Raw genomic sequence first — 12,151 nt, 5'->3', positions numbered from 1 at the left:
TTAAGAACTGTCCAGAGTAGGAGAAAATCCCCATAGCAAACATATGCTGCTCCGGTCAGTTCCTAAAATGGACAGAGATGTCAGCAGAGAGCACTGTGGTCATGATGTCAGCAGAGAGCTCTGTGCTTTAAAAAGAAAATAATTTCTTTCTGTAGTATTCAGCAGCAAGTTTTCCACCGGAGTACCCCTTAAATTTTCTACAGCCATAACCTTTAACTTTTATTGGTAGCAGAATCAGCTGCAGAAAATATGCAGCAGATCCCGTACATGTGAACTTACCCTAAAGAAGTGTTGTACCAGTGTGCCTCCAGCTGTTGCAAAACTACAACTCCCAGCATGTCCGGACAGCCGTTGGCTGTCCGGACATGCTGGGAGTTGTAGTTTTGCAACAGTCGAGGGGGCCATTAGTTGGAAGACTACAGTAATTCCAAACCAGGGTGCCTCCAGCCGTAGCTGAACTACAAATTCCAGCATGCCCGGACAGCACCCTTAGGAAACACTGCTTTAAAAGAAGAATAACCCCTTCCTATGTCCATCCCTCGCCTGTGCTCATCAGCCCATACACAGAAGCCGCCACGTCATGTGCTGCACGGGGAGGAGTGTGCACCGTGCCCTGATATCAGGCTATAATAATAGATGACAGATCATGCCCCGTGTATTGTAAGGACACATATCTCCGGAGCGCCCTCCTTGCCCCAGTCTTGTGCCCACCCAGTGTCACCAGGAGGAGGAGGAGAGCAGGCGGCGGTGCAGGGGTTAAGCGGCGCTCACTTCCTCATCACCTCCTCACACATAATGGCGGGCCCCGGGAGGCTGACGCTGCTCGTTCTGTGCTCGGTGCTGTGCGGTGCGGAGGAAGGCGCAGTCAGGACGGTCACCTCCAGAAACTGGACGGCGGTGCTAGAGGGGCAGTGGATGGTGACATTGTGAGTACACCCTGCTGTCATACCGGAGCCATTGTCTACCGCTGTCATATACGTGCGCCGTATACACGTCACTGTCCGCCGCGGTACCGCCTCACTGTGTGCACTGTGTATAGAGGCTGCACCCCCCTCAGTTGTGAGGTAACATCTGCCCTCCCCAGGCTGTTACTCCCCGCATTCACTTATTGGGGGGCAGGAGGGTTATCACCTATATGTCAGTGACACCTGTCAGGAAGATCTGGGCCAATCAGAGGCGAGGAATGTTTACATTAGGACTTAGCCCCGCCCCTTGGACTTGACAACAAGTCCAGTAGGATCATGTGATGGTCTCAGCATTTCTGATTGGATGAGATGGAACAGTTGTAATGTTTAAAAGGGGTTAATCCTAATATTTAAGGCCTAAATCCCAAGTTGTGGGGAGACCCAGGCCGCCCTGGGCAAGTGTGCCACGCTCAACGACATTGCATGAGACCAATTTATCAGAAAAGTACTTATGCGTGGTATGGTTGTCTTGGCAACTGTAAGCCCAGTGTGGCCTGCATGTCCCCACTAGGGTTGCCACCTTTCTTGCAAAAAAATACCGGCCATGCAAATTTGCATAATTAATTATAGATGCATAACATCACAAGATATACACGTATGCAGGGGAAATTTTTTCTTATTCTGACCCCTATAACTTTTTTCTTTCTCCTTATATGGCCTGGATGAGGGATAATTTTTTTGCGCCCTGATCTGTAGCTTTTAAAGATAGCTATCACGCCCCCTCCCGTAGGCTTGCATTGAGGGGCGGAGCATGACATCACACGGGGGCGGAGGCGTGACGTCACACGCCGCCGGCCCTGCGGTCGCCGGTAGTCAGACCCGGAGCGAACACTCTCCGGGGACTGATTACAAACGGGGTCCCACTGCAAGATCCCGGGGATACGGAATAAGATGTCTAAGCACTGGAGAACCCCTTTAAAAGTTCCATGTTTGTTTTGAAGTGACTTTTTGATCGCTTTTTTTTTTTTTTTATTAAATTGGGGATTTGCAGTTAGTTGCTAACTATGACTCCCAGCATGCCCTGATACAGCCTGTGGCTCAGCAGCTGCCCCCAAATGAAAACTACAACTCCCATCAGGTTGTACAATATAGTATAGGTCAGTGTTTTTCAACCAGGGGTGCCTCCAACTGTTGCAAAGCTACAACTCCCAGCCATCGGCTGTCCGGGCATGCTGGGAGTTGTAGTTTTGCCACAGCTAGAGGCTCTCTGGTTGGGAAACACAGATATAGGTGCAACATTCCGGGAGTTGGAGGATTGGTTGGATAAATACCGACCATTGAATGGCCGGTATTTTTAAAGGGTTACTCCGCTACCCAGCAACCGGAACATCGAGTTGTGACCGCTGTGTGCAGGCTTCCGTGTTCACGCCTGCCCCCTCGTAACGTTACGCCCCGTCATGTGACATCACGTGCCGCCCCCTCAATGCAAGCCTATGGGAAGGAGGCGTTAAGCCCGCACACACGTTTGGAACTCAATGTTCCGGATGCTGGGGAGCAGAGTAACCCTTTAAAATTAAAATGCCGGCAGGGTAGGCAAAATACTGTCCAGGTGGCAACCCTATAAAGAAGTAAGTTGTTCCAACCCGGAAAGTTGTTCCGCTGCTGGGGACCCCCGCGATCTCTGCTCGGCACCCCAGACATCCGGTGCACGGAGCGAACTTCGCTCTGTGATGGATGACTGGCGATGCGAGGTAGAGGCTCGTGAGGTCATCGTCACGCCCTGCTCATGAGGTCACGGCCATGCCCCCTCAATGCAAGTCTATGGGAGGCGGCGGAACCCCCCCTCCCATAGACTTGCATTGAAGGGGCGTGGCCATTACCTCATCTGATGCTTTAAACGAACGCCGGGTGCAGCAGGGAGATCGCGGGGGTCCCCAGCGGCAGGACCCCCATGATCAGACATCTTATTCCCTATCCTTTAGATAGGGGATAAGATGTCTAAGGGCGGAGTACCCCTTTAAGTGCAATGCAATCGTCTGTATGGGTGACAGGCTTCATCTTTGCCTCCAGTTCTTTATACTTACTGAAAATGTTACTTTGCCATCTTGTACAAATGTCTAACTACTAAACAATAACTGTATATACAATGCATTCAGAAAGCCTTCGGATCCTTTCACCTTTTCACTTTTTGTCATGTTGCGGCTTTGTCCAACAATGAAAAATAAAATCATATTTTCCTCCATTATTCTGCATTTAATACTCCATGAATGTGAAAATAGAATGTTGGAAATTTTAGCAAATTTTTTTTTTTTTTAAAGGAAAAACTAAAATCTTGCAGTGACATAAGTATTCAGACCCTTTACACCGTTCTTAGTTGAAGCCCCTGTGGAAGAGATTCCAGCCTCCAGTCTTCTTGGATAGGAGGCCACAAGGTTTACACCTGGATTTGGGGATCTTCTGACATTCTTCTCTGCAGATCTTTTCCAGCTGTCAGGTTGGATGTTGGCAGTCGGTCTGAAAATAGCTGGACCACTCAAGGACATTCACAGGATTGTCCCTAAGCCGTTCCTGTGGCTACACACAGGATCTTCAATGCTTAGCCAGACTGGCCATTGGGTTCTTGGTCACCTCTCTTACCAAGGCCCTTCTCCCAAGAATACTTACCGTATTTTTCGCCCTATAGGACGCACCGGCATATAAGACGCACCCAGTTTTGGGGAAGAGAAAGTGCGTCTTATACGGCGAAAAATACGGTAGTTAGGTGGGGCAGTCAGCTCTAGGAAGAGTCCTGGTTGTTGCAAACTTTTTCCAATTATGAATTTTGGAGGCCACTGTATTCTTAGGAACTTTCAGTGCAGCAGTAAGATTTGTGTACCCTTCTCTAGGTCTGTTTATCCACACAAACCTGTCTTTCAGCTCAACAAGCATTTCTTTCCACCTCATGGCTTAGTTTTTTGCTCTGATATGCATTGGCAGCTGTGATACCTTATATAAACAGGACTGTATTTTTCCAAATCACGTCCATTCTGCTGAATTTACCACAGGCGGCTCCCATCAAGGTGTAAGTCTGTGGTTGGAAGAAACAAGTAATGCGCTGCTGTTGTTTGTCTTATGTGCAGTTACCACAGAGACGATACAATTGAGAGTTTTTTTTTTTGGTAGCGTCAACATAAGAGGACAACGCGTTTTGGTGCACACGTGCGCCTTCCTTAGGTCCATATAAAATCACTATATAATAGAATTAGAAATGCACACTGTATATGCATAATTGTTCTATTTGGAGGAATATAGCAATACGTGTAACGTTACCTACTAAAAGGAATACGCCACCACGGTTAAAGGGGTACTCTGCCCCTAGACATCTTATCCCCTAGGGGATAAGATGTCAGATCGCCCGGGTCCCGCTGCTGAGGACCCTGGGGATCACTGCTGCAGCACCCCGTATCATTACTGCGCAGAGCGAGATCGCTCTGCACGTAATGACGGGCAATACAGGGGCCGGAGCATCGTGACGTCATGGCTCCGCCCCTCATGACATCATGGCCCGTCTATGGGAGGGGGCGTGGTGGTCGTCACGCCCCCTGCCATAGACTTGCATTAAGGGGACGGGCCGTGATGTCATGAGGGTCATGATGCTCCGGCCCCTGTATCGCCCGTCATTACGCACAGAGCAAACTCGCTCTGCGCAGTAATGATGGCGGGGTGCCGCAGTGGCGATCCCTGGGGTCTCCAGCAGCGGGACCGCGGGGATCTGACATCTTATCCCCTATCCTTTTGGATAGGGGATAAGCAGCCAGGGGCGGAGTACCCCTTTAAGCCACAGACTTTAACATAAAGACAGCAGCATATTATATTCTGCCATCTATGAGCGTTCATAAATAGTTCAAACTATTGTATACTGTCATCATATTTATGACAATTTGTGTCCTATCATTTGTCAGTGTATATTTGTGACATGGCAACACATTGTATCCTGACATATATCAACATATCAAAGCGATGTATTGGATTCCATCTAAAAAAAGTGGAAATTTGTATTTTGTCTGTTTATAAAAGTCCATATGTGAATAGCAGCAAATAACACACACAATGGATGTAAATGTACATCCCGGTGCCCTGGTACTTAACCCACCAGGACATACATTTACATCCTGAGTGGCCTACAGACTATGAAGCAAGCATAGGAGCTGTGCTCGCTCTAAAGACTGTTCTGGACAGCTGCTCAGTCATTAACCCTTGTAATCGTTGTCCCCCTAACTGATCGGCAACCCCACAACACTTATGCAGGGTTACGATCGTATTTTTCACCCACCAGGGGTCCCCCTCACCTGCTCTGATCTGCAACACCATAGCATTGCTCTTAGTATATGCAATGTAAAGATTGCATCTAAAAGTCCCCTATGGGTACGTAAAAATTGAAAGTAAAAAAAAAAATTACAAATTAAAAATGTTAACCCCCGCTCTAATAAAAATTAAAATCTCTTCCTTTTTTCCATTTTTCAAATAAAATTAATAAAAATAAAACTTCCCGCATATTTGTTATTGTCAAGTGTGGAAATGTCCAAACTATTAAAATAGGATGTTTATGATCCCACACATAAAGCACTAGAGTAATAGAAAAGCATGTAACAAAAAGTATTGTTTTAATTGCATTGACACCCAGGATATAGACGACATGTCAGTTTTACTGTGAAGTGAACTCCGTAAAAAAAAACAATTCCTCATCTTGCTTTGTGGATGCCTTGCTTTGTGCCTCTTAAAAGATTAGAAGGGAAAAAAACTAAAATGCTAAAAAGGAATGTTGCTGTGTCCTTAGAGGTTTATAAATTTGCAAAAAAAAAAAAAAAAAATTTGTTTTCACATTCTCATTTACCATATTGTTTGCCCTATAGGACACACCGGCATATTTTAAAGGTGCAAAATCTAGAAAAAAAAGTTTCTGAACCAACCCACCAGTGGTCTTCAACCTGCGGACCTCCAGATGTTGCAAAACTACAACTCCCAGCATGCCTGGACAGCCAACGGCTGTCCGGGCATGCTGGGAGTTGTAGTTTTGCAACATCTGGAGGTCCCCAGGTTGAAGACCACTGGTATAGGAGGTAATACTCGCGTGTCCCCGCCACTCCGGACCCGTCACTGCTGCCCTGGATGTCGCTCCATCGCTGTCGCCGCGTCCCCGTGGTGTCCCCGACGCTCCGGACGTCGTCTTACCCGGGATCCATGCTCTCCGTCGCCGTCATCACTTCGCTACCCACGCCGCTCCTATTGGATGACGGGATGGCGTGCGCGACGACTTGATGACGTTGAAGGAGAGCGCCGGCAATGCAGGGGATCCCGGCACGGAGCAGACACCGATGAGGCAGGTAAGGTCCCTCCCGATGTCATGTAAGCTGTTCAGGACGCCACGATTTCACCGCGGCGGTCCCGAACAGCCCCACTGAGCAGCCGGGTTAGTGTCACTTTGGCTTCAGACGCGGCGGTCAGCTTTGATCGCCGCGTCTGAAGGGTTAATACAGGGCATCACCACGATCGGTGATGTCCTGTATTAGCCGTGGGTCCCGGCCGTTGATGGACGCAGGGACCACCGCGATAGGTGTGTATTCGCCGTATATGACGCACCAACTTTTCTCCTCCCAGTTCTGGGGAAGAAAAAGTGCGTCTTATACGGCGAAAAATACGGTATATATTAAGTATAGAATCATGGGGGGGGGGGGGAACTAGATATTTTATTTTAACACAAGAATGCAACATAATAAAATGTAAAAATAAGTGAAAGGGTCTAAAGACTCTCCGAATGCATTGTATGTACCTGTCTGAAACTTCTATTTCATGACCTGATTCTGCCCCACCATACTGCCCTTATCTCTTTGTAGAAGTCTAGGCGCCCTGTAGAAGTAACTATACTTGCCAGAAGTTCAGTCTGATAAAGAGCTGTGGCCTTTCAGATAACCTGCTACTATAGAGTGTGACCTTTCCAAAATATATAACTTCTCCCTCAAACTTATCTGTAAAGTGCCCAGCCTAAAGCCTAACTCTATAGCGAGCACTAAACCAACTTTGTATACAGCAAGAAAAAAATACACAAAAACAAAGCATGTTTTCAAATTTCTGGGGTTTTCTAGCGGTGGAATTTACGCTGCGGAAAATCCGCCGCAAGCCCCATTGAAGTCAGTAAGGTCTGCGGCGGATTTTCCGCAGTGGAAATTCCGCCACGGAAAATCTGCTGCGGACAGCCGATAAGAGCCCGCTCTCTTTCAAATACGCAGCGGGAAACCCGCAACTGACCGCTGGGGCCCCCTGCAATCTCCTGTACGGGGTCCCGGCAGCGGGAAGGGGGTGTGTTGACCACTGTACGAAGTGACCGCTGACATACCCCCTCAATACAACTCTATGGCAGAGTCGGTGCGCTGCCTTCGGAAATCTCTGGCTCTGCCATAGCGCTGTATTGAGGGGGGGTGTCGGCCGCCGCTTAGTGCAGTGGTCAACACGCAGGCTGCTGGGGGCCCCAGCGGTCTCACCCCCTGCGATCTGAAACTTATCCCCTATCCTTAGTTTATTCAGGACTGGACTACTCCTTTCCTTTTAACCCCTCTCCAAAGGATAGGGTGTAAGTGTCTGGTTGCGAGAGGTCCGACCGCCGGGACCCCCGCGATCTCCTGCCCAGCGCTCCAGCTCTCCTCACGAATGCGCCCTCCATTCATCTCTATAGGGAGCCAGGAATACATGAGTACATCGCCGGGAAGGAGATTGTGAGGGTCCCGGTGGTTGGCTACCCCCCAAGGGATCAGATACTTATCCTCTAAGATAAATTGCCCTTCACTGCAGTACTCCTTTAACTATAGCTTCTTACTGCTGGGGAGTAAAAAAAACAACAAAAAAAAAGAAATATTTGTGCCTAGAGTGCTGCTTTATACATTACTGATAAGCAAATGCAAATATAAGAAACTATATAATTTATAATATTGGAGACAAATTCTCCTTTTCCCATCATTTGTTTTGAAAAGCTGCTAAAAACCATGTAGAATCACATTATTCTTTAAACTTGTTGAACCGTTGATTTATTTATTTTTAATGCTTTTTATTTTTTCGGATGAGTCATGGCATTGCACTGTGCCAATCTGTCAGGCATTTGTTCTCATTCCTTATTGTTAGTCACAAGTTTTTATGTTTTGCAGTGATGATCGAGTTTGGAATGAATCCACCCGAATTGCAGTGTAGTAAATATCTACAAAACTAGCAGGAGAAAAAAAATAAGTCATAAGCCAGACGTGCACCCCCCTAGGGTACAGTTCTAGATTATATATTGTTGAAATGAGAGAGTAAATCAGTGTTTTCCAAACAGTGTGTCTCCAGCTGTTGCAAAACTACAACTCCCAGCATGCCCGGACAGCCAACGGCTGTCCGGGCATGCTGGGAGTTGTAGTTTTGCAACAGCTGGAGACACACTGTTTGGAAAACACTTGAGTAGAGCATTGTTAGTGACACTAGACACCATACCAGTCATCACAAAACGGAAGCAGTGTGGACTATAAATGAGACTGCCATGCCCGCCTTTACGCTAATAAAATAGTACCTGGCACTCTTGGTGCTTGTAGGCAAGAGAAGCCACAGACCACAGCACAGGGGGGCGTTGGTTATTTCCTGAGCAGGGCGCGCATTGCTTTCTACTTGGCGCCAAAATCGCCTTATCTTTAGCTGCAAGTTTAGTTTTATATTTCTCTTTGCCAGAGAAAAGGCTTCTTCCTCTGATGTCACCGAGGACTTAGTTTGGACAATCTTTTTCTAGCAGCTGACTCATGCAGACTGACATTGAGTGCAGCATGACGCCTGCTTCTAGATCAGGAGTGCCAGTCTAATCTGGGATCTATGTACTGTGTTCTGGGATCCAGCAATTGATTCTAGTAGTAATGTCAGACTGTAGTTTCCAGTTGGCCTTAAGATTGCTACATTAAAGGGGTACTCCGCTGGAAAACATTTTATTTATTTAAATATATATATATATATATATATATATATATATATAATATTTTTTTAAATCAACTGGTGTGAGAAAGTTAAACAGATTTGGAAATTACTTCTCTTAAAAAAATCTTAATCCTTCCAGTACTTATCAGCTGTTTTATGCTCCACAGGAAGTTCTTTTCTTCTTGAATTTACTTTTCTGTCTGACCACAGTGCTCTCTGCTGACACGTCTGCCTATTTTAGGAAATGTCCTGAGTAGAAGCAAATCCCCATAGCAAACCTCTCCTGCTCTGTACAGTTCCTGACATGGACAGAGGTGTCAGCAGAGAGCCCTGTGGTCAGACAGAAAGGAAAATCAAAAAGAAGCAAACTTCCTGTGGAGCATATAGCAGCTTATAAGTAATGGAAGGATTTATATTTTTAAATAGAAGTGATTTACAAATTTGTTCAACTTTCTGGCACCAGTTGATAAAAAAAAAAAAAAAAAAAAAAAGTGGAGTACCCCTTTAAGACTGTGTTTTAGTACAATGTGTGATACCTTACTGTAATCCAGTTCATCCACACTATAACCCGGTGTATTGGGTTATGTGTGGGTGAGCCCGCTGTCAGTTACCCCTTTAGGGTCTCTTCCCAGGTACAGAAGCTTCAAACCCTGCGATTCAAATATACGGAGGATCGTGTAAGTTTGAATACTCCCTAAGGGTATGTTCAGATGAGCGGATCCACAGCGTATTTTACACTGCGGATCCGCTGCCAAAGAACCCCCACAGTGTGCCTCAAATGTGCCTGCTCTTAGCGGCAATACGCCGCTACGAGCAGACACACTGCTTCAATGTGCGAGTCGCCGCGCATGTGCGGTGTCTTTGCACACATCACAACCGCTCCCTGAGCTAGGCCGAGAGCAGCCGCGATGTGCAGGTATTACTGCGCATGTGCGCGATGACTCGCACACCGCAGTGTGCCTGCTCGTAGCGACATATTGCTGCTCCGAGCCCGTGTAAAGGCACCATGTAGCGGTCCTTCAGCAGCGGATCCAAAGCGTAAAATATGCTGTGGATCCACTCGTCTGAATGTACCCTCAGGGTACGTTCACACGCGTGGATTTTCGCAGCGTATTTAGCTGCGGATCCGCTGGTGAAGGCCCCGCTGTATGCTGGCTTTATATGTGCCTGCTGGTAGCGTGCATATTTTTGCAGCAGATATGCTGCAGATTTTGCTGCCCATTGAAGTCAATGGGCAGCAAATTCTGCAGCAGAAAATTTGCAAGTGTGCTCATTCACACGAGCGGATTTTCTGCTACAGATTTGCTGCAGATTTGCCTTAGCAGATTTTTCTGCCTATTGAAGTCAATGGGTAGCAAAATCTGCTGAAGCAAATTTGCAGCAGATCTGTGTGAATGAGCCCTTAGGGTCAGTTCACATGTGCGTATTTTTGCTTCAGATCTTCTGCGGATTTGTTGCTGCAGATTTTGCTGCCCATTGACTTCAGTGGGCAGCAAAATCTTCTGAAGCAGATCTGCAGCAAAAAATATGCATGTGTGAACTGACCCTTATGGTACGTTCACACGGGCGGATTACCAGTGGATTTTCCACAGCATATTTGCTGCGGAAAATCCGAATGGATTTTGCTTCCATTGACTTCAATGAGTCCGAAGGAAAATCTGCAAATCTACCTTTATTGCAGATTTTCTGCAGACCCATTGAAGTCAATGGTAGCAAAATCCCCTGCAGGTTTTTCGCAGCAAATCTGCTGCGGAAATTCCACAGGTAATCCGCCTGTGTGAACGTACCGTTGGGATGTTCTGCTGCAGCAGATTTTTCTACCAATGGTAGCAAAATCTGCATCAGCAAATCTGCAGCAAAAAATACACGTGTGAATGTACCCATAGGGGATATTGGGGATCAGATAGATAAATGTCCCTTGTAATTCAGGATTGTCTTGTCTTCAGGTAAGACTGGGGAACGTGCAAAGATTCTCAGTCTGCCATATTGGTCTAGAGGGAGACTTGGCAAAACCTGTGCAGAGGAAAAGTTGATCAGTTGCTGATGGCAACCAATCAGATCACTTCTTTGGTTTTTAAAAAGACTTCTGAAAGATTAAATCTCACCCTAAATATTATATACTTTGCTGTAAAGAAGTTATTTATTGTTTATAAAGGAACATATTTGTTCCATACTTCATTTTTATTTTGATTGTTCTGAAAAAAAATATATAACAAAAACAACTTTGGGAAAATAACTTTTTTTCCCATTTTTTTTTTTCATTTTTTTTAAATTAAATTTTATTTTATTTCAAAGGACCTTTCAGACGGTAGTTGTGCCAGTGTGATCCATCCACTTATTGCTCACATTGACATCTGCAGGTTGGTCTCAAATTCCAGTCATATTTTGCAGATATTCCAATAATGCTGCACATGAGTCTTGTCTGAGTCCATCCTCTACGAAAACTAAAAAGCAAAATGTAGCTTAAAATGAAACCAGTATTATCTTGTATTATATCAATCAAAGGGAACTTTCAGACGTTTGTTCTATCAAGCTCTTACTGAATAAAGTGCTCTTGAAGCAACACCACAGGGCCCTTGTGGTCAAGAAGGACAGTTATCCAAACTCTATTACACAGGCGGGGGTTCTCAGCGAGTTTCCCGCCCTACACTCACCTCTCCTCCACACAACTACTTACAACTAACTCCTCTCTTCTTGACAGACCTGGGGGAGCAGGTGAGGAGGCACTCATGAAGTTCTCTGTGCATTCTTCTGCACAGACAAAATTAACTCTTACATTGCAATACAAAATATAAAGGCATTAAATATGACATTACATAAAAATATATTATGACACACATGACCTGTAAACCTGAGCAGTGGGCCGAGCAGACACGGGACATCCACCTGACAGGGCAGGTGGACCAATGGGTTCCACACCGGATACCAGAAAATAAATAGTGTATGGTAGTAATAAGAAGTAATTTTCTCCATGTATTAGTATTGGTGCTATGCACCTTTCTTCTCGTAGACCTCAGGGGCCCCTTCTCTTTCTTCTCCTCGATGAGAGTGGCCACTGCTAGCAGAAGCACTGTGGATGTCAAGCAGGCACTGGGAAAGACTGGTCCTCACAATCATTGCATTTATCAAGTTTTCCTGATGCGTTTTGTGGGGTACAGTTGTTCCCTTTTTCAGTGGCTTGTCAGAATAGTGGATAAAAGATAATACTGATAATATTTGATTTAAGCTACATATGTTTTTTTTTTTTTTTTTTTTTTTTAAGCTACATTTGTTTTTTTTTT

At 45.8% G+C, this 12,151-nt stretch overlaps 1 protein-coding gene across 2 annotated transcripts in view; it reads left to right on the top strand.

Annotated features, from left to right (window-relative positions):
* Positions 1–392: 392 nt before the first annotated feature.
* TMX4 (thioredoxin related transmembrane protein 4) overlaps positions 393–12,151 on the top strand; it is an 82,312-nt gene continuing 70,553 nt past the window's right edge. Inside the window, exon 1 of one of the 2 annotated variants that reach the window (XM_056567838.1) lies at positions 393–926. In XM_056567838.1, coding sequence (XP_056423813.1) covers positions 637–926 — 290 coding nt within the window. In that variant the 5' untranslated portion in view covers positions 393–636. The remainder of the gene's footprint in view (positions 927–12,151) is intronic. The other variant, XM_056567837.1, reaches the window with a different exon arrangement.

Source organism: Hyla sarda, chromosome 3 (genome assembly GCF_029499605.1).
Source record: "Hyla sarda isolate aHylSar1 chromosome 3, aHylSar1.hap1, whole genome shotgun sequence".
Classification (NCBI taxonomy): Eukaryota; Metazoa; Chordata; class Amphibia; order Anura; family Hylidae; genus Hyla; species Hyla sarda.
This window is presented reverse-complemented; position numbering and strand designations above follow the sequence as displayed.